General features: G+C 38.5%; 1 protein-coding gene across 1 annotated transcript in view; it reads left to right on the top strand.

The window, feature by feature from the left end:
- Positions 1-23,693, top strand: part of USH2A (usherin) — a 391,434-nt gene that overhangs the window by 13,654 nt on the left and 354,087 nt on the right. Inside the window, exons 2-3 of the mRNA XM_048935557.1 lie at positions 3,683-4,357; positions 8,813-8,978. Coding sequence (XP_048791514.1) covers positions 3,837-4,357; positions 8,813-8,978 — 687 coding nt within the window. The 5' untranslated portion in view covers positions 3,683-3,836. The remainder of the gene's footprint in view (positions 1-3,682; positions 4,358-8,812; positions 8,979-23,693) is intronic.

The raw sequence follows: 23,693 nt of genomic DNA, 5'->3' as shown, positions 1-23,693 counted from the left end.
TTATACAGAATTACCTCCCCTTTAAAACATAAGTTGTTAATTATTTCTGGGTTGTTATAATCAACTCCCCTCCAGCTATTAAAATGTACTTGTGCTGTAGTTTTATTATTACTTGGAAAATATTGGAAAAAATAATTTTGTTAGACAGTTAAATTTGAAATAAATATTGACTTGGCTATGCAAATGGAACTTTTATGTTAATTTCCAGAAAATATTCAAATAGTGTAGGTTTATGAGAAAAAGCAGTCATAAAAACTAATCTTTATGAACATTCACTGAAAGAGAACTTTGAATTGTACACTTGAGCCTAATCTTTGAAAGTCATGCTGCGTGAGTTAGCTTATGTCGCTTCACAAAATAGCAGGAATAGTAGCATGTGACTGGTCAATGCTGCACAAATATAAGCTAGTGTTGGTATGAGGTGATGGCAAAAGATGAAGGATTTTGAAACAAATTCTTTGGATAGATCACAAGTTTTCACACTTATCAGAAAGCAAAAGTTGACAGAAGTGGTTGTTGCTACTTCGTTCAATAAGAGTTAAAATAGTATTTTAAAAATTGTGACGGAGCAGACCACCCTTGCTCTCTTGGGGAGATAAATGATTACTATTGGGAAATTCTACCCAAATATTACCAGGAATTGTAATTTTAAGCAGTTATTTTAAGTTGGTATTGGACTGTGCAAGTGAAAACAAATGCAATATGACAGTGTACAACAAGCTCTTTTTTTTCCATAATACCACAGTTGCAAAGTTGAGAGCATACTGAAGTTTTGAAATGGTAGTGCTAAGTTTCCCTGTAGGCAAGCTTGCTTGGTCCCTGTGGTTATACTTCCTTCAACAAGATGCTCCACTGATCTCTACTGAGCGTGTGCAAATTGATATTTTGAGGGTTTACAAATTGATAATACAAAGATGACTTCTTGTATCAAATCATAACAAACATTTCTATAATGTCATCAGTCAGTGAAGGGAATACTGTCTAACAAACTAAATTTTGCTGCTTTGCTTCCTTAGTAACCCACTCTAACCTGCTGGTATGGAAAGCTTCAGTAAAACTCATTAAAGATCTAAATACCAAAACAAACCATGAAACAGAATCAACAATGAAGCTAAATACATGCACAATACCTTTCATTAGTTTAAGTTCTCCTTCATCTCTTCTGAAGGAGAACTCTTCTGAAGAAGAGATCTGCTTGACTAAGCCAAGTGTGAGGTGCTGCATCAGGACTGGGGCAGCCTCACCTAGAGGAAAGCATCCCTGCATGTGGGAGGGAGGTTTAGAACTTGATCTTCTATAAGGTTCCTTTCAACTCAAGCCGTTATGTAATCTTTCCTACTGTGTTCTGTCCTTTTATTATGGTTTAAAAGACCCAGTTTGTTCTTGATCTGTGAGTGCTTTTACCATTATATTGCTGATAATATGGTAGGCTATGGTCTTACTGTATACTTTCAGAAATGCTTTATGTAATTTGGTGTTGCCATGCCTCAGATAAGTGTCATATACCCACCCTTTCTGTGGTGACCAAATTTTTCTTAATTTGAATTTTTTAGGTGATTTTGACCAAAGATCTACAGTATTTAATGACTACCAGGACATGAAAACACTGTGAAGTGACTGATAAAGCTTTGATGGGAGTTAGTTTTTTACTTTAGGAAAAAGATCTGTACACTAACACATGTTCCAGAAACAGTGGAGGAGCTTGTTTGAATGTGGGATGAAGGACTTGGTAAAATGCATTAGGAGTTAAAAGAGGAAGGTTTCTTACCAGTTCTGTATGTTGGAGCAGAGTTTTGTCGTTATGTAGCATGCATTACTAACTAAGGTGACTGCTGAAGTCTGTTGTAATGAGGTTGCCAGGAAAGATACTTACGTGAACTTCATCCTGACAACTTCCACAACAAAGATAAAAATTTGTATATTTTTAATATATCTTTGGGGGATGTTTTAAATGGGATTTTCTCAATCAAGAAATACTTAAACAACCCGCTACAGCTCATGCTTAGCTCACTGGTGACAACTTTGTACTTCTTTCTGCACAGTCATACTGAAGAGAAATGAGGTTCATGTCAATATCTGAAGGTCTTGTTAGTGTATCTTTTCTTCTTTACACTTAAAAACTGCAATATAAATGGAGTGTTTAAAGTCAGTATTCAGAAAGTTGGTGCCAGCACTTTCCCAGGCTGGGTAAGACATACATACGTACATACACCTTTGGGCCTTGATGCAGCTACTCATATGTTAATGCAGGCTGTAAGATAATGTGCTGAAACATAACAGCTATAGCCTCACAGAGGGTTACGAAGTTTGGTGTTTTAAATGTAGGTAAAATTGTGAATCATATTTAGTCAACGATACCTTTGGCCGTAGGTGCTGAGGGAGATGCGTGTGTGTGGGGTGCATATCTGTGATGGTTCTGCTCTGGCTCTGTACTCCTCAGTTGCTCCGTCTGCTTCAACTTTGCCTGCTGTTTCCAGCATGTGTATGACAAATTAATTCTCCTTTCTCTACATGCAGAAATCTAAGTTCTGTGACTATGAAACCTGAGAAAATGGCACTTCCTAAGCCTTTGAACAGTGAAGTGCTTGGCCCCCACCCTGCCCAGGGTAATTTCGCCACAGGAAATGCGAGTGCCCTGGGCAAGGCACCCCTCAGGCTGCTGGCCCATCCTGAGGAACCGGCTCTCTGCCAAGGGCTGTGTTAAATATTTCATGGCAACGTCAGTGCTGTGACTCCCTGAGGACTGCCTTGTTTTACCTGGGGGACGGATGTAACAGCTGAAGCCAGGCGGGGGGAGCACGGACACAGTGGCTCGACCAGGTGCAGCTACTTGAACCAGTGGTAGGCACAGAGTGGGGGCTGCTGGTGGGCCTGGGCCATGGGGTGGGAGAAGACCATGGTGGTGTTGCAGGGAGCTGCGCTGCTCTGCTCTCCTGCTGGATGTAGTAACTAATGGGTAAACGAAATTATTTAATGGCCCCTTAGCCGGCTGAGATGCCTGCCAGTGAATATCAGGGAAGGTATTTGCAGTTAGCAAGATTCCCTGGGCCAGATGGGGAGTGTGGAGCTAATCAGCTTTGCGCAGGGCTGAAAGGAGCTGTGGGAGCTGGGCGGCGGGAAAAGGCAGGGAGTGGGGAAGAGTGGGGTAGTGGGGTGCTGCACGGGGGCAGGCGGCCAGCAGCCGCACCCACAGTGTGCCTCAGGAGGAGAGGTGCTGGAGGAGCATCGCTTGCAGCCACTGTGCCCTAGAATAGCTCTGGCAGGCTGAGGTCGAGCAGCTTACAGCTAGCGGTGTAAAGCTGAGGTAAGCTCCGGGGGGTTTAAGAATTCGGTGAACAGGCTTGAAACTGCTGGAAAATACATTCTGAGTGCCTGACGCTAAACTGTTTGCTAATGCTGTGGTTTGCTGCAGTACTCTGTGCTCATCACCTTAAAGTGTAAAGCTGTGTGTCTGCTCTGTGTATCACAGCAGATCTGGGTTAAGCTGCGTGTGGCCTGCAGCAGGCCTGTTCCTCAGGGCCTCGTTTTGGAGATATTTGGTGTTGGCCAGCAAGCGTGCAGATTGATCTGCTGATAGAAAGTTGAAGAAAGACTCCAAATACTTAATAACCCCAGTGGGGCTTGGCCCCGGTCAGAAAAATCCCATTCCTCCCTTGCGTTGTCTGTTTTCTGTGGTTTGCAGATACCAGCTGTCCCTCACGTGTGTTTTTACTGGCCGGAAGACGTAGATGAGGACTGAGTCCATGAATTGGTGTTCTGAAGATGGAATGCTACATGAACTCTTAGAGTGTACCACCTGAGGACACTACTACCGACATGGACATCGTTATTTATTTATGGATGCTTTAATCAGGAGGAGCTTTTTTGTAAACATGAATTGCTGGGCTCTTTCCTTGAGGTGTCGTTTCTTGTTTCATGCTATTGAAACTTTAATCTTAACTTGTTATGACTCCTTTGTGTTGGTCAGCTCTCAGGGACATTTCCCTAGACTTGAAAATGTGGGAGCTTTCAAGAATGTGTCAACTGTGCCAACTCAAGCCACCTGTGGGCTGCCAGACCGAAGTACTTTTTGTCATAGCTCAGTAGCTGCTGAAAGTATTATGTCCTGCACTCAGAGGTTTTGTGTTCAAGAATGCCCATACAGGTCATCACCTCCTTCATATAAACTGCTTTTTCCTGAAGGCCTCGGCACCTGTGTCACAGAGGACAAAAAGGACTTGCCTCCTGGGTCCTTCAGCAACGCTTCAAGTTTTATTTTTCATAACCAGAAGGATTGCTTCTCTACTCCCCCATTACTGAGGCTGTCAGCTTCATTTACGTTAACTGTATGGTTGAAACCTGAGCAAGAGGGTGTAATGTAAGTAGTATTGAAGGTGTTTACTTTCCTGGGGCTCTTAAAAAAATTGATCATTGCAGTCAAGATCATTATTAGCAAGCTATTTAAAATTTTAAAAAGCTGCAGTGAGAAACTCTGACGTTTTAAAGCTGTATTTAGTTTGGGATCTTTGCAAATGTCAGGACAGTAGGCTCAGTTTCAGCAGCATTGACTCACATGGAAGTCCCGTTGTTGCAGTGGAAACTATTTGCATACAACACACATCGCTGTTCTTGAAAATCGGAATGTATGTTTCTAATTCACATTCCTCCTAAAAACTGCTGTGAAAATGTGTTGTCAGAGCTTTTGCTTCTTTCTTGATGGGGAGGGAAAAAAACCTGAACTTTTAGGAATTGCACCAATTCTACTCCTTAAGCAAGTGAGGAAACACCCTCAGATCTCCCCAAATGAATATTTTAGTACTATAGAGGAGTGACCATAACAGATGTTGGCTGAACCAGAGATCATATTACTGCCTTTACAGAATATTCCACTATTAAGACTACTAATGAAGTTTCTTTAGGTGTTCTCTCTTATGCACCTATGTGTTGCATAGTTCAGCAAATAGGGCTATTTGAAGTAGCCTTTCAGCTTGGTGGAGCATTACTGCAATTAAAAACTTGCTTTTGGAAAGCTGATTGACAAATCCTGCAGGAGAGTTCTATCTATGGGTCATAATATGCAGAGCCTCCTTGTCCTTCTCCTAGTTATGTAGGTCCTGCTTAAAGTGAAAGCACAGAAAAATTATAATACATTTCAGGATATATATCAGAAATGCTTTTGTACTTGTGCTCTAATTGGTAGAATTAAGATAATGCAGAATATTGAATGCTTATTTTGCATGCTGCCATGAAACAAGTTGCTTAAGAGTAAGAAAATAATCTGAAACATTAGAAATGTGTGAAATTAAGTCTGCTTTAATGGAAGAATAATTACCTTTCTAAAAAAAAAAAAAGAAACCAGCAACCTCAGTATAGAAATAATGGTTATTGAAGGGAAAATAAGTGAGACCTGGAGGGCACAAGTGACTTCAGTTCAAGCTTAAGGTAAAGCAGCTAGGATGAAGGTATATGTGAAGCTGTCTCTGGAGCTTTGGCCTAGTGTCTTTTGCAGACAGTATTTTCTAAATGTTTGAATCTCAAACATGAGAGAGCCTCTTCCTGGGGTTGTCTTAAGTTGTAATGTTGTCCGCATGCATGCAGGCATATCAGGTTCTCATCCAGCAGAGCATATGCTTAACTTGAAGTAGAAATGTCCAACTAATTTCTAAGCAAGCTCTTGTGGCAGTGTGTTGAGTGAAATCTGTTGAACTCTTTGTCAGTGGGATAGGCTGTTCTTCCATAGAGCCTGAAATAGTGAAGTGTGTTTGCTTAGTTTCAAATGATTAAGTGCTATACAGAAACCAGACTCCCTCTATGTCTGATTATCCATGGGCTTGTATAAAATATTACTTTCCTACTGCTGCTGTGTTAATAGCACGGGATGTACATGTTTCTGTCCAGTGGACTTCATAGCTTTAAAATCCAAATGTTTTTGTAGAGGTTTGCTTCATTCCTCTGCCTTGTGATTTTGCTAATATTCAAGGTAGAAATGACAATGGTAGAGCCTAGTATTGAAAATTGAAGTTGGACAACATTTATTCCAGCAGAGAGGATGATATGCTGCTGTTCAGACTGGTTTTTTTACTGTCTACCAAAAGTTCATCTTCCTCACTAAAGGAATGCAGAACTCCAGTCCTGGGGAAGATTTGGAGGAACAGTAATTGCACATGTATAGCCCCGGAAGCTTGACTTGGAAGGCATCCTAGAGAAGATAAATGATTTAACTGCAAGCTAAGATGTCTTCCTTTTGTTTTATTGGTATAGTGATTCCTTCAGGCTGGTAGAAGTTTGACTTGCCAGCTGTCCTCCATTTTGCGGTCTCTGATGTGGAGATGTCTTCACTAAATATTATTTGTGAGACTTCTAAATCCCATTGTTATACTGGAGGACTCCACTGAACTGGGTTTAATTTAAGTCTTTGTGCTGCCACCAGGCCCTTAGATGGATCATAACTCATTTTACTCATAGAATAATTTAAATGTTAACAAGCTATTTCATTTACTTAAAAAGTACTCTTGCATGAAGTACAGTAGGCCCATGTTATTTGGATGCGTTATAATGTGTGTAGATCTTTGTAGGTATGCTTTTAAGTCCCCTCATATTCGAGATCTTAAATGCAAGAGAACTGTGGGAAAACACTGACATTTGTAATTCCAATCTTTAAATTTATTTCCCTTTAGGCAGTATGTGCAGTAAGTGAGCAAACCTCTTCTGTCTGACTTGTGTTCTTTTCTTATGCTTCCTCTCATGCTGCATGTGCTCATCAGTTAATCTAAAGGTTTTCAGAAAACCTGTGCATAGGACTAGCATAGTCTGGGAAACAGTATATGGTGATAACCCTTGGAAATAGAGTGGGATAAGACTGAGTAGAAGCTTAGCATGTGTGAATAATCATTACAGACAGCTTGTTTCAATTTAGCTTGAGTTGGGCTAACTGGAATTTAGATGGCCAGGAAATAATGAAGGTTGAAGAAAAACGAGCCAGAACCTTCTATGCACAAAAAAAGGATGCAGTGAAATGGCCTGATTGTGAAGTGGGCAGTAGGTATGTTGCTACTTTTTTTTAATAAAAGACTACAGTTGTATCCAATTGCCTTATGTTAATTCCTGTATTTTGCATAAGCACTTAGACAGAAGTGGGATGTCACCTTGAAATACAGTATATCTGATTTTGAGCCTGTGCAGATGTTGCCAGGTACTGTAGTTAATGTGAGAGGATCAGCAGTGCCTCTAGATTAGTTTCTACCCAATTTTACTTTATTGATCCCTGTGGCTTTGTTCTTCCTTCAACCCCGCCATCAAGAATGCCAGGAATTGGCTCTAGGAGATTGTAGGTTAACAGAAGTTGGGAACTTCATAAAGAACAGTGGTTTCTCTCTGAAATTGTTAACTGGAATGGAAAATAGTGCTCCCATTCAGAACTTACACTTATGCCTGTATCACCTATATTACTGCTGTTTTTTCCTTCCTCCTCTGTTTTCTACCTTTTGATTTTGATTTTTTTTTTAGTAGTGAGTCATAATCCGCATTTGTTCTTTTCAGTTTTCAAAGTGATGTACATCAAGGTCACTTGCCTTCTTAAAGTTTTATCCCCTTTGGGGATAAAAACAATGCAGGAATGTTTGTTTTAGATAACTAAATTAAACAAAAAATGGGATTATCCAATTATTGTTTATCCAGGAACTGGCTAAATCCAGTTCCTAAATATTTTGCTACTTAGCTGAGCCTTTCCTCACATTTATTATCTAGCAAAACTAGTGTGTTTACAGGCAAACAAAATGTTGAAAAGATCAATCAACAATATATTAAGACACATGATTTTCAGTAAGGTTTGCTAAATATCTGTATTTGTCAAGTTATTCTGACAACATTCCAGGAGACTAAAATGGTAACAGTTAGTTAATCTTTCCCTTGGTTTTAAATGTAAATCAACAAATACTGGTGCTATCGGAGAACAGCATTTTGATGCTATTTCTGTAATGCATAGCAGTGAGTACTGTAGAAAGGTGAAGATTTATTAATGGGAAAGTTGGTTTTCTGATTCTCTTATGAGTTAGCATACTTGTTATAGCAGTTGCACCAGACTAAGTATTTGGTTTTTCATGGGCAAATGGGGGACTGGATTTCTCAAGCAAATGAAATGGAATAGATTTTGTTGCAGTAATGATTAGATTAATAAATAAAATATATAGCTGATTCAAAGCATATATCACCTATGCTTTCTCAGGGCCCTCACCATGGTGGTTGTTCATTTGTCAAAACTATTTGAACACTTAGAAATGTAGCATGGGTTAGTTTAGGTAGTATATTCTTGTCCTTATATGTCAGTGTAGAGTTTGATATTGATGTGAAGTCTCCATGTAAAAAAGAAAAACACCTAACAAGTGGCAAGGTAGCCACCTGACTTGGCTTTGGTTTTATTGGAATGGGCTGCCCAGGGAAGTGGTGGAGTCTCCATCCTTGCAGGTTTTCAAGAATAGGGCAGATGTGGTACTGAGGGTCATGGTTTAGTGGGCATGAGGATGGTGGGTTGATAGCTGCACTAGATGACATCAGTGATCTTATCCAACTTCAATGATCCTAAGATTAGGGGCTTGAATGCACTGCAAATTAAAAATATGTATGTTGCAGACTAAGATGTAAAGTCTGTTTGGTAGTTCTTATACTTAGTAATCCTGTGACTTTCACTGTCAGTGAGCGTCTTCTCAAGATCTGTATTTTAACGTTTATTTTAATGCATTCTGGTTAGCATCACTTTACAGGATAGCACCTTGGCAAGAATGTGTATATATGTGTGCTTCTGACCTTACGTTGTTTTTCTTGGTTATTTCCAAAGGTGTGTGATAGAAAAGGCTATTGATGGGCAGACTGTGTTCAAACTCACAATATCTGAGAAAGAGACCATGTTTTATTATCGCACAGTAAATGGTTTGCAGCCACCAATAAAAGTAATGACACTGGGGAGAATTCTTGTGAAGAAATGGATTCATCTTAGTGTGCAGGTGAGTAAAAGAAAACCTCCTTAATGTTTGTTGAATTACAACATTTGTGTGAGAATGGCATAACTGTACAAATATCTTCACTAGAAGGGATAAACTGGGGAATGTGACGGATAACTCTTGAGTCATGTAGGTAAAGATATTAATATTTGAGCGCATATCGAGGTGATTGCTAATTTCACACTGGAAGGAAAAGCTGTACACATTTGCTGAGCAAATAAGACTGAAAATACTTGCCCTTAAGAGCAAGAGTATTTGCAGTGAAGAAAAACTACTTATTTTCATCTTAGCAAAAATCATGAGTCTGAGATACTCCCTAAAAAAGACAGTGTCATCCTCATGTATGCATACAAACACACTGAGAGAAGTGTCCCATTTAATTCTTAGAACTTCTCACAGTGCATATAAGTGAACATGTATAAGGGTTTCTTCAAGCTCAATCAAGCCTGTTAGAAAGCTATTGCCTCTTACTTTAAAAATATATTTCAGTGTTGTTAAAACACAATCCTTGTGTTCTAATAGTATTTTGTTGACATAGCGTTTTCTACGTATCTACTGAGGATAAAGCAAAATTGAGTTAAAAAAAAATTAAAAAAAAATCAGCAAACAAATGCAGAAGAAATTAAAATGCATTCAGTTATTTGCGTGCCTAGTAATTCCCTACAGACATTCTAGTAAATTCTTGTTTGTAAGCCAAGTTCAACTAATAATTACAAAACAAAATTATCAGGTATTGAAACGTTAATCTTCTCCTTCCTTCATTTCCTTTATCTGGTCTGTTAAACTTCATTTGGTTTACAGCGCAATCAAGAAGAGTTTTCCTGCTTTCCTGAAACTTGCTAAAAGGTATTGACTGTGATTTGGATTTTTAGTGCTGATATTGTCACTCTTAAGAAGTATCTAAGCTGATGTCTTGATTTTTTTTTTTTTTTTTTTTTTTGCAGTTTTCTTTTTTCTGGGATAACAGTGTGGTAGTGTGAATAAGATTTTTGCTGTTGGATTAAAAGAGTGACCTTAAGGTAGAACTAATGAACTTTACACTTCGAATGCTCCAAGGGTGCTATATTACTGCTGTTGCTGTCAGCCTCATTTTGTACTAGTCTTAGAAACTGTTAAAGCCTGGCATAGTAAAGGAGAGAATGAAAGGTCTGGATTTAAATGTACACACTATTTTAAATTGCATTACAAAGAGCCCTCAAGTGCTCCTTAGCATTTAGTCATTTGTTTCTTTGGACTGCTGTTCAGTGCACAGGAGGAATAAAGATATGTGGTTTTTAGACCCTCACAGGGCCTACAGGGCCTAATAATTTTTCTATGTTTCTGAGCTCAGGGTTGAGCTTTACATTCTGTGATTTGTTGTGTTGTTCATCTTGGTGTTAAAGATGATAGTGGCTGCAGCGTGAGCCGTTTAGCCCTAGGTGTGGCTGTTAAACTACAGTTAAAGGTTTAAAGTCCTTTAAACTTTTAGCAGCTGTCCAAAACATTTTTTCTATAAATACAGAAATAAATGGAGAAGGACATAAGAGGAACTGTACAGAAATACAAGGAGTGTAGTGATAAGACAATAGGATAATAAACTAAAAGAGTAGATTTAAATGAGATATGAGGAATAGCATCTTCACTGGGAAGGCAGTGAGGCAGCGGTACAACTGCCCAAACTGCTGCAAGTGCCCCGTCCCTGCTGATGCTCAAGGTCAGGTTGGATGGGGTCCTGGGCAGCTGGAGCTGGTTGGGGCAGCCCTGCCCACCCCTGGGGGTTGGGGCTGGGTGGGCTTTAAGAAGATCCCTTCCAACCCAAACCATCGTGTGATTCTGAGCAAATGCAACATTCATATGGAAGTGCTTACACCTTCAGACTGTAATAGCATTTGATGATAAGGTGGTTCCCAGACATTTGCAGATCTCAGCCTTGTCTTCAGCAGGTGAAAAACCCTTCTGAGAATAACGCGCAGTGTGGTTTTATAGAGATTAGGAAATCCCTTTAAAGACAAGGGGGAAAGCTTGGAGTCGCACGTAAAAGTACAGATCATCCAGTCTTTGTGCAAGTGTGGCTCCTGACTGATCACTCTTCTCCGCAGGCGATGATCTGGCTGTGGGCACGGGCACTGCAGCACGCGGTGGGTCCTTCCGTGCTCTGTTCGTGAGATAATGTAGGTGAAGGCAGCAGGGGGAGCTGTGGCAGAGTGCAGCCATAGGCGAGTTACTACTGCTGTTTTACAGCGTGGACTTTCTCTTCTTGTTGAGGCAGAAATGACTCCCGCAAAGGATTAGCGCGCTGAGTTCTGTGACACTTTTGTAGACGTAGCCTGGATTTTCGAGCGGAGAAGAGCGCTGGGACTAATGTCAGTGAAATAGGAAACTTGGGGGTTTTCCTCCAGACGTGCTGTAGTAGGTGTGGTGTCATCAGTGGAGTTGCTATATAGTCTCCTACAGAAACAAAAAGGAAATTGCTCTTCTACTAGAGATGTCATGTATGTGGTTGTGATGTGAAGCACAGGCTAAATGAGGAATAGATTTAGCAACTTTTCTAGTGCTTATCTGAATTTGGCATGTGTCAGAACATTGTCTGGCAACGTTTTTTTTATGGGAGATCTTACCAGAGCTGGATGATGCATCTTGATGTAAAAAAATCTATTCAGGATTGACTCCTTGCTTGATGTCTTTTTTTGGCTGAAAAGAAAAATGTTTGTGAATGTTTTTAGACAATCAGATACTATTTCTGATAAGACAGGTTGAAAACGTGGATTGTATATTATCATGTGTGTGATTAAATTTGTATTTATGAAGAAAGGTGTAACAAAAAAAACCTAAATAGTTTTCCTCTATCTCTCTCTATCTGGAGTTGTAGAACACCTAAAAACCTGTGGGTTTGAGGGGAAGAGAGATGAAATGGGATGTATCTATTGTAAACAGGATGTTACATAAAATACATCCTCTGTGTATGAACCATAATTAGAATGACCTTGTTCAGACTTCTTTATGCACTTAATTTTTAGATAATACAATTCAGATACTATTGGTAACTGAAGGTATTTGTGGTGATATCTGTTTATTATGAAAGCGTTTTAACTGTGTCAGAGATTCATTTCCCCCAAATTCAAATTGGAAACATTAAATGCTGCAAATCCAATATGCCTGGATTTGAATATATATGGCTTCACTAATAGAGGAAGCGTATTTACTCCTTATAATCTCCGAGACTATAAGGAAAAAAAATGAAGAGTAGCTTTTTCTCACAGTTCAGAGAATGTGTCTTTGTAGAGAAGGTAGCTCGTAACTGCAGGTCAAAATAGGTGGCTTGTAAGTTCTATTGGCTATAAGCCTGATGAAGCTCTTTCTACAGAATATTGTAAAGTATTATTCAAGACCATAATATGTGCTTGACTGGTCGGCAGGGGAGGCTGTCTGGTTTGGTTGCTGTCTATCTTTGACTGGAATAAGAGCTAAGGGAAACTGACATTTGGTCTCAGTAACAGTGTTCATGGCAGACTGGTGAATTCTTGTTGTTTTTGTTTTGGTTGTGGTTTGCAAAAAGAGTGTGTGTGATGTAGTTCTTTGTGAGAGAGGTCCTCAGCTGAGGAGTTAAGATCCATGGCTGTCTCTGAACCACAGGTGTGCTTGTATGAAAGTGATTCAGGCCAAACCTCTCCAAAGCCAAGCAGAGCTGAGAACCTGAAGACACTGAAGTTAACATGGTGAGCTGGAAAAATGAAGATATTTGTATGTAAATGCTAGGAGAGAGGAGCTTGAAGTACTGGTGGCAGATATGAAACTGACCATAAGAGCAGAAATGTGATAGGGTGGCAGGTATGCCTGGAAATCAGCCATGGAAGTGTATGAGCTATTGAGGAATGATTATAATGAAAGCTAAATGGTGAAATGACATCAGATAGTAATTCAATAATAAAGAAGAAGAAAGGAAAATCAGATTGAAGAGAGTTTCTTCATAATAAAATCTAGTAGAGAAGAAAACTAGTAAATGAATTCTGCTGGAGTAATATAGGATTTTAATTTCTCAGGTTTGGATTCAGATGTGTCATTCATTAGATAACTACTATTGAGAGCTGTGTTCCTGAAGAGACTTATGCTCTAGTTTATAGCTGGGAAGCTAAAATTCCTCTAAGAAGAGGACCTAAATATTTGTTTTCATGTACAAAGGTTTCTTCACTAACTAGAGGATCTACCAGCTTCGTTATGCGATGAGGGCATTAGTAGAGATGTTGGTCTCAAAAATAATATTTATTGAGGTAGGATAAAAGGGAATGGTCTTTTGGTTTCAAAAAGAGCAAGCTAACAGGATAATTTCAATGAAACAAGACAGAGAAACCGAGACATCAAATGGAAAAAGTCCTGAGTGTTCTTCAAAATAAATGCTGTTAAGAGGATTCTTTACTCTTAAGATGAGAAAAAATTGAGGTACAGTACTCTGGCTTATGTGAGTGAATAAGCACCTTTGCAATTAGAGGTGACAGTCTACAGGCACAAGGGAATGAGGGAGGAAATTTGCAGAGAAAAGTATGTAGGAGTAGAAATAAAACTGTAAAGAAGTCAAGCTGAATTAGATTTTGCAATGGCAGTTAAGTGGTAAACAGTTTATTAAGATCTTAGACATAAGTAGGCAAGAGGGTAAAGATGTGCTTGAGGTTAAGGATTATTTCACTAAGGTCCCAAACCAAACAAGTGATGCGAAGACAATTGCTCAGCCTCTCCCACAAGCAGATTGTTGCCCAGCCAGTGTCCGAGCAGCTGCCACCATAGAAGACAAACCTCCAACTACCCGAAATCCTTGCTCTATTCCATTTTACTGTTAAGTGTGATGTTTTATTGTGTGGAGTAGCTGTTTGGTCTGCTTAGGTCAGCTGTGTCCCCTCCAAACTACTTGTCCAAACATAGCTTACTTACTTGCAGGAGTGGGATGGGTAGAATGTAGTGGGAAAAGAGAGGGCTTGGAACTGTTGAAGCACTATTTAGCAATAGCTAAAATGCTGGTGTGGGTCAGCACCCTTTTAGCCACAAATCCAAAATACAGTACAGCACAAGCTGCAATGAAAAAAGTCAACTTCATCCCAGCCAGAGCCAGTACAAAGAGGAAGGAAAGAAGGGATGTTGGCAACACAGACCTATTTGCCTTGACACAGTGGCATATGAGGATTTAGAGAAGATTCTGAAAGAATAGATAAAGATGTGGAGGTAAATGGAAAATGGGATAAAATGAAACGTGGATTTACTAAAGATAGCTCATCACTGTCTAACCTCTTAGCTTTTTTTTTTTTTTTTTGATGAGAAAACTGATTTTCAAGCAAAGTAAATCTGTCAGATTTCCTTTATCTGGAGTTCAGTATTAGTATTGATGTGACACCCCATGAGAAGTTGTAAGAGTCAAAGAAAATGCTCATGGGGAGGGGTAGCAATAGATACTGCTCAAAGGAATGTGTAATCTATAGGAAAAAGTACAATTCTTTGAAAATTGGTCTTTGGTTGAGTCTAGTATTATGTTTTCATTAATGATCTTGGCAGAAATATTAGGAGTGTACTGATACTATCTGGTAACATCAAATGGACAGGCATAATCAGAAAGATGAACAGGAAAAACTGAATGATTGAAAAGGTTACTAGGGTAACAGGCATAAAGGGAAATTCGTTGCTGTAAAATTAATGGTATTAACTTTAAAACTAATCACAAAAGCTATTGCAAAGTAGTCAAATATCAGAAATGGCTGAAGTAATTGCCCCATGTGGCAGTTATGACAGACTTGCAGGATGTGTTGGGGAAATGCATCTGGAGAGATTTCTCAGGTTGTGATAGAGAAGCATTATTGCTGCTGTTCCTGTCTGAAGTTTTGTGTGAAATTTTGTGTATAGCTTCAGATGTTCATATTTAGAGAACATAATTCAGAGCAGAGGTACTAGATGTATGATGACAGTGACAGGTGCTGTGTTCGCCTTACAGAAAATGATTTCAAGAACCTTCTTTTGGGATTTGGCTACAGTGAAGAATAAGAGGTCTTGCAGTTTTCTTCTCTAAATCTGTTGGAGAATGATCACCCAGGAAAAGAAGGAGCTATTTAATTTGAAAATGAAATTTGTTCTATTGCAACAGACTATTCCTGAAACAGTCTTCTGATCAGAATACCAGGGATAAAGTTCTTTTTTTTTAAAGCATGGTAACTCTCCTAACAAGGGCAGTGTGATACAGTGCATCCAATGGGAAAAGATGGGAATTTGTATCACCAATTTGTGAAGGTGGACTAGGGATTTTTTTCCTTTTCATGCAATATTACGATAGCGACCACTGCCAGAAGTGTGCTGAGCATGAGTCACTAACAGTCTTGAAATAGACTGTGGAAAAAGGGTACTTGAGACTAGATGGCATCAGTCTAACAATAACGTCATTCTTTTTAATAGTTTATGCAGTCTTCTTTATATGTGGTATGTTGCTGACAGAGCTGTTGGTGATCCGTTTGTTTGCTCTTTAAACTCCATAAACATTTGAGAAAAGTCATCCTTGAATAGTTCTGCTGAGGTAAGTTGAAGTGGATTTGCTACAAAAGGGAATTTTGACCACTTCTCACGCTCTCCAATTAATGGGACTTGTTTGCATTTAAAGATGTCTTTATCTTTCATTGCTTACAGTTTGTAAAGGAGCTTGTTTTTTTTAACCTCTGCAATATATAACAGGTATTTAAACTGTGAACTCTGTTTCCTTGAAAGTACTGTTACTATTCTAGTTGATTTCAGTAGGTGAGGATCAAGTCCTTGAGACTTCTGAGTGTTTTAGAGTCCTGTGTTTGATTCTGTCTTAATGATATTTACCACTGTGTCATTATAGGGCCATATTAGCAAAACAAACAAAAAAGCAACAAGAAAACACCTGGATTGTAGATGCACAGTGGAATAAAGAATACATAGAAAATATAATGTATTAAATGAGCTAATATGCACTGAAATGAAGCCTCAGGGAAACTTAAGATCTTTCAAAGAAATCTAAAATTTGAAAGCATAGGAATGCATGATTAAGGCCAGCTGTGTACCTCATCTCTGCATAGCGATGCCAGTATCAGATACGTGCCACTTAGTAACAGCACCTTCACTATGTATTTTTTCTTAAAGTTTCACTGTTAAGGGTTTCTCACTTTCCTTTTGATAATTCAGAATTTATTTAACTAGTTAAGAAGGGCGGAATTCAAACATGAATTTTCAGATAAATCCAAAGCTGCTGAAACAAGAGATTCTTTGAGAACATGTCAGATTGATGTATTTGTTTTATACGTAGTGTCTGCAATTATAAAAATAATCTTTTTACTAGCTTTTATTTTGCCTGATCATATCTGTGTAACTGCCGTGTTTTGGCAGACTGTAGCACATTAAAAGCTTTAGAAAGTAAGTTTAAATTCTATATGTGGAAAGGTAACCATGACTGAATTACTCTCCTGGGAGTAAAATGCTCTTAGAGTGCCTATTGAAATCAGCATTATCATTTCAATACATGTCAAATATGAGTCATTTCCTAGTTTAGGCAAAATTTCTTTATAAATCTTTAAATCTTCCAGTTCTTTCAAGAAAAGGTTAAAGAACTTACAATTTAATGAGACCGCTTTACATCATAACTCTTTGAGTATCGAGAGAAAACTTGTCCTTTCCAATTTGTGAAATACTTCTATTTTCTACACAAGTTCTTGAGTACATCTTAAAAATTGCATTAAAAGCAGGTAGCCTAAGACTTAAAAGCAGGAAAACATTTTCTCTATACATGCTCTGTGTGTGTATTTCTAAATATAAGGTGTTTTTAATGGTATATTCCCTGAGTTTAGTAAGAATGTAGGAAAGCTGGGAGGCATTTTAACTTAACAAATCACTTTGTTTTCCTACTTAGTATCCATTTGGAATAGTTTGTCTCTCCCAGAAAGGGAGGTGAGAATTTGAATAAACTCTGCATATTATGGCTTTTGATGCAGTTGCAGTTGTGCGCTGAAAATATTTCTAATCATATTTAGTACTGTGTTCCCCACAGACTAGAGAAATAAAAACTATTACAGTCTGTGTAATGTATTTGGCTATCTGTTCGTTGAAACAATAAGCGGCTCTCTTGGAAACTGGTTTGTCACTTAATCTGCTGTGAGTGCAGCTTATTAAGATTGTACTGCTGAACTTGCAGCCTTTGGGGTCTCTTGGCAGCACAACAAGTTGCTCGTACTCCAGAAGTCCTATTGTGGTGGTTGTCTCTTCTCTGGGCCACAGTTGTTAGGATATAAACTGTTTTTGTTAATTTGAGTGAAATTTGTCTTAACTTCAGCTCCTTAGGAAGAAGACATTTCCCAGATCCATTTGGGATCCTTTTTCTCTCCATTTATCTCATAAAACATGTGCATCCTTTCTTGCCTGAATATGAATTCCATGAAACTCCTACACATCTGGAGGCTTAGAATTGCAGTCTAAAATCTGCCTGGGAACACAAGACCGGGAGCTTCATCAATGCTTGGATTTTAATTTTGGAGAAAGGCAAAAATAAATGTTTTATCATTGCTGTTCTAACTACTCATCTAGAATTTGCAAATATTTTTTGATTGCAAAAATAGAACTGACTGAAGCCTGCACTGAATGTATATAACATGGTAGGAATGGAATCAAATATTTGTGTGACCAGTGCTGGGGTTTTGACTGATTTGCAGAAGCTATGCCTGATTATTATTTTTTTTTTTTGAGAGCTAGAGATGTAAAATTTAACATCCATCAGCTTTCAATTTCTTTGTTTCTTTATACAAAAAAAAAAAGTGTGGCAGGCAATTAAATTGTAATTTTAATAACAGGAGCACTGTTAGACTAAAGAATGCAAATAATTCCTAAGTTTTTTTTCTTTTTACCCATCCTACAGTCTTTATATTTTTGGCGTTTTTGGCAAAAGAAATTTTAGTAGCAGTGTGTGAATCTAAAAGGAAATAATTTGTCAGCTGCTTAGAGTGGAATGTGTTGAAAGGTGAGGAATATAATAAAATATGTTCAAGTGCTCAATTCAGTATTAAAAATAGTAGAAATTGTGCAGCAGGAGTTAAAAATTGTGAGCACAGATCTATTTTTCTCAGCGTTCTATAAATTAAACAATGATCCTTTGATGCAATTGTTTCCACACTGCTAGAAAGCTGATGTACTGAGAGAAACAAACATAGTTTGACATAGGTACTCTCAATTGTCAGTTAATCTCCTTAAGCAGTATGCGTTCAAGTGGGTTCCCAACTTGATATACTACTTCAGTCTAATGACCACTCTTCTGATTGCACATTTGTGCACTTTAGTTGTACAGCAAGTCAACTTCGAGAGACTGGAGTTAGTGATGTCTACTTGGTATGACTAAATATGAAAGATGGAGATAACACAAGGTGCATCCACATTGGAAATCTTGTGTAAATGAAGAGTTTATGCAGGTTTGCCTTCTGTTAATAACTGGAGGCTTGCTGCTATATACACAGAAAGGGGACTGCTGATGTGTTTGTGCTTGATACTTTTCTGTGCAGACTAGGCTTGATATTTTTATCCTGGAATATCATCACTTAGTACAGACCATTCTTCATGAAGACAGAAGATCCTCCAGCAAGTAGTTCATGTGCACAGGAGATGAGTAGGGAACTGACAATTAGTCATATATTGACTTGACTCACTGGACAGTGAGAACAATTGCTCCAAGACTTGGTCATGTACTGTCTGTAATTTGAACTTCTGCATTGTTCTTTAGTCTCTTCCACTAATTGAAAATCATATAGGTTTTCCTGTATCTGCTGCTTTTTGATCGCTCATAGCAGCAATCCAGTTTACTGAGTCTTTATAGGCTCTTTTGCTGGAATTTCAAGAGTGCTTTATTGTATTTGAAGGACTTTTTCTTTAAATTGTGCTTATTGACAGCTTCATCTACTGTTTATCAGTAATCTTTCTGAACCTTCTGTGCTAAAACTTGAGGCCTGTATGTTAAGGTACACAAGAAACTACTGAGAACTTTCTGAGGAGCCTTCCCTGGTTCTCTCCTGGCTCATCTGCAATAAAATGTGGTTGAGGGAGCTGCTGCACAGACTTCTTCCTTTAGCTTTTTTTCAAGGATAGACTAACACATCATAGTCTTCTGAAATCAAGTTTTGTCTACTAATTTAGAACTCTGCTGCAAAGCTTTCATGAAATGCTTAGTAACCTAGGAGAAAAGCAGCTAACTTACAAAAAAAAAAAAAAAACAACCCCACAGAACTAGAGGCGAACTGTTATCAAAAAGTGCTGGAGAGTTACAGTACAATGAAAGGAAGATAGCAGGGCATAGAAGGAATGGGAACGAAGTAAGTTTTGGAGGGATACAAATGGAATCAGACAATTTTGTGGATACTAGATCATGAAGGCAAATCTAATCCTGAAGGGAGAAAATAGGACCTTATTTGCAGAAATTGTATGTTTCCTCTAACTGGATATATTGAACTTCTGTGATGAGGTGTTCAGAGAGAAGGGTACTTATTTTCTTATTATGTAAGTAGTTACAGAGGCAGAGAGAGGGATTTCAACTGTCCATCCCAGCATAGTTGTTCAAGTGCTGTAAAACCAGTGCATTCTTGCATCTCATCTGGGAGTGGCTTACCAGTGTGAGTATGGAACAGTTCAAGATGGTTCAGAATTCTCCACATGTAGGCAACTAAAAAGACCAGAATTTAACTTGCAGCTGATGGTGCAATACGGGGTTAACAATCACATGTTAGTAACCGTTCTGTTCATTTGTGCAGGTCCCTGCTTATTCTTTCAGTATTGCAGCACAGAGACTTTATTCAGAAGGGACATTTCATTTGACATCTACATCTCATCCCTAATTTACATGATTACAAGTAGTTCAGGAAAATTCAGAATCTGTTTGTACTGTATGTTTAATGGAGGGGGAACAAAAATGTGCACTGTTACGAGATGATCTAAAATGTAAAGCCAGGCATTTTGTTTCAATTAATTTTGGCCAGTCTATTTTATGTAACTGTTTTAGCTGCTAGAAAGAAGCTTGTCAAATCCTTAATATGTCTCTGCTCATATTACTATAGTGATCCTTGGAGCACAGACTTGTTCTATGACTTGAGGAAAATAGTAATTATTGAGCAAGAAAGCAATTCTGTGTATTTTCAGATCTGATGACTAGGATCCTTTTATTATACTTTATTGTTTGGAACTCATTTGCAATGCTGGAGTCTCTTTTTACACCTTTATGTGTAAAAACAGTAGTTACAGCAGTAATTAGAGCAAGGCTTATTTGTGAATTCATAGAATCATAGAATCACTAAGGTTGGAAAAGACCTAAAAGATCACCCAGTCCAACCGTTCACCTATTCCCAATAGCTCCTACTAAACCATGTCCCTCAACGCAACATCCAGTCTTTCCTTGAACACCCCCAGGCTCGGTGATTCCACCACCTCCCTGGGCAGTCCATTCCAGTGCCTGACCACCCTTTCTGAAAAGTAATACTTCCTCATGTCCAGCCTGAATTTCCCCTGGCGTAGCTTGAAACCATTCCCCCTGGTCCTATCCCTAATGACACGAGAGAAGAGGCCGACCCCCAGCTCACTACAACCTCCCTTCAGGAAGTTATAGAGAGCAATAAGGTCTCCCCTGAGCCTCCTCTTCTCCAGGCTGAACATTCCCAGCTCCTTCAACCTCTCCTCATATGGCCTGTGTTCCAGACCCCTCACCAGCTTCGTTGCCCTTCTTTGAACACGTTCCAGGGCCTCAATATCTTTCTTGCAGTGAGGGGCCCAAAACTGGACACAGTACTCGAGGTGCGGCCTCACGAGTACTGAATTACTTTAGTTTTCTATGAAGTCTGTATTTGAAATCTTGACCTCTAAGTTCTCCCCACTCCTCTGCCAAGATATGTTTATTCCAGATTAAGGCATCATTAATAGATTGAAGTAAGAGCTAATAAGGTTGACACAAAATAAGGAAAATTTTTCAGTGGTAAACTGCTGGCTGTGATAGGAGCAGATCTGTAGTTAGCTGTTTTAAAGTTTAGTACTACAACAATACTGGTGATATACTCGCCCACAAAAAGGTAAATGAAGACTGCCATTCCACAACTGGAATGTGTACTTTGTGGCAGAAGGATCAGTACTCTCCAATTCAACATTTTGAAACAATATTTACTTATTTAAATACTAGTTCTTTAAAAATGCAGACCATTGCAAAATCTCTTTTCACATTGATCTGTCTTTGTCTTTGGCCTTGTTTATCAGGTAACTGACACTGGGGGTTGTATCACTCAGTTTGTAACAGTACTAAAATTACCCTTGTCCAAAAAATAAATGACATACATGATTCTTATTTGATATCTTTCTGCTTGCTGTTACTTACATTTTTTCCAATTTCAAGGCTTTATTTATGAAATATCTATAGTTTGTCTGAGTCTGTAAACTGGGCCACTCTGCTTTCCAGTTAACTTCTGATTTCACTGTTTGGGGTCAAGTTGGTATTAATACGTGGCTTATTCTTGAACAGAAAGTTAGTTGATTCAGGAGCAGCCCAGGGTCCCATCATTTTCTTCCCCTTTTTCCTACTTTTTGTTCTATGTTGTTCTTCAGGGAGTTCAAGCTGAACTGCTGGATCTATGAACAAAAAGAAAGACTTGAATTGAAGGAAAACCATTTCCCGTTGAGAAGGGATTAACATTGTAGAAGATAGTGAAAAAGAAAAGTAAAGGAGGGCAAAGAGAAAAGCTAAATATCTTTTATACAAATGCTAGGAGCATATGTAATAAGACTGCTGAATTGGAGTGACATGTTTTCACGGATAAGAAAGATATTATTGGAATAAGAGAGACAACCAGGAAAATGAAGAGGGATTTAAAATGCCAAGATACCGAGTTCTAGTGAAGAGAAAGTTAATATAAAGCTGGAAGAGATGTAACAATATTGCTGAAGGATGATACTTAATCTGCAGTGGAGCTTCCCCCCGTTTCTTTTTCCCCTAAAGTTCAGTAGTTTGCATACAAGTTAAAGGCAATTTGATGTAGCTGTAATTCTTGACTGTTGTGCTTGACTTGCAAATCAGAAAAAAAAATGCTGAAACAATAAAAATATTTATTAAGATGCCAAGAAAGCCAGAGCTTTAATTTGAAGGAAAATTAAAGAGTATTGAGGAGGACAGGTTACTAGAGATTAGTTCAAATTAATTGTGTTAAAACTGCAAAAGAGAGCATGTTTCCACTTTTTATTGTAAGGTTGCTCATTTTATTCAGTTATAGGAACGATCTGTACAAAAAGTATGCAATCACTATCGTAGTGGAAAGATTGCAAATATAAATCTGTATGTGGAGGGAGCAAAAATGATCATAAAATTATGACATTTGAAATGGTCACGGGGTGAGTATACACTAGATGGAGAAAGCAGCCCTAAACTTATTGATTTTTAGCAAAGCTAACTTTGAAGGGAAGCAAAATGCTCCTGAGACTTTTGCCTGCAATCCTGTGATGAATGGGAAATCCACTCCACACAAGTAGAGAGTACATAGTGTATAAAACACGTAGAAAGGCCACAATTAAAATTCATCCCAGTTAAGTCAAGAAAAGGAAAGGCCGATATGGGCCTGAGGCAAAAGAAGGAAAGGCAAAGAGACAACTTGCCCCTCCCGACCCTATGCTTTTTCCTTCCCCTTCGCTTTCTTTAGCATTTCTTCTGCTGTCCCTTTATCTTCTCTAGCCCTTCTGTTTCATGACAGTTCAGTCACTGTGGTCCCCTGATGAAGTTTTTTCTTTGGGTCTCTGGTTTTCTATACACTTGATTTCTCAGAGCATAAGCACAACTGTCCTGTGTGTTCAGAGCATGTATGAGTCTCTACTTTCACCCCCCATCTTAGTACTTGCATTCTGCATCCCCTTAAACACAGTTTCAAGATTGAAGTAACTGATGTTTTTTTTTCTTTCAGTCTCCTTTGTTTGCAGCTCTGGGATGATTTAAATTCGTAGTATAATGAGGGAAGGAGTGAGCAAGTAGGTGCATGTAACAACTCAAGTAGACAATGGGGCTATACAAAACAAGTTGCTTTAAAAACAAACAAAAACATTCTGTAGCATCTATCACTGAAGTAGATGAACTTCTCTAGGAAAGAAACGTTAAACAACCAAGTAAGAGTTGCAGGTGGTATTCATTTCTCTTGTGTAAAATGACTGGATCCACAGTTTGGGACTTAGCATTCATTCTATTCTCCAGCATCCTCCTCCCATATACATGTGTTATCAGAAAAAATGCTGCAAGAGAATAGCTGTGAGGAAGTAAATTGATTGTATTAACTGAATCTGAGCAGATGTAAAATGCTATAGCTTAAGCTGTAGTTAATTTATAGGGTCTGAAAGTCAGGCCCTTAACAAAAGCAAGCATTTTATTTTTTTTAAAAGGTAAACTTTAAAAATAAAATTTATTTTATAACTGAACAAAGATGTTAATGACAAAAGTGGGTTTCAGAGAGCTTTAATGGGACAGTGATGAAAGAATGAATGCACTTTTTTTGCAAGTCAGTTTGTGTGTGCGTATATGTCACAGTGATTTATTAACTGCAAAAATTGACTATGGCCACTGACAATGACCATGTGGTCCTATGGCAGCCAGCTGATGACTGACTGACCAGTTTTTGAAGATGGTATGAGGGATCATAAAGTTTAGTTCCCTGTGTATTATGATGATAGTTGCATCTATATTTAAAGCTTTCTGTCACCGGAGCACTC

The sequence above is a fragment of the Lagopus muta genome, chromosome 2 (assembly GCF_023343835.1).
Source record: "Lagopus muta isolate bLagMut1 chromosome 2, bLagMut1 primary, whole genome shotgun sequence".
NCBI classification, from domain to species: domain Eukaryota; kingdom Metazoa; phylum Chordata; class Aves; order Galliformes; family Phasianidae; genus Lagopus; species Lagopus muta.
This window is presented reverse-complemented; position numbering and strand designations above follow the sequence as displayed.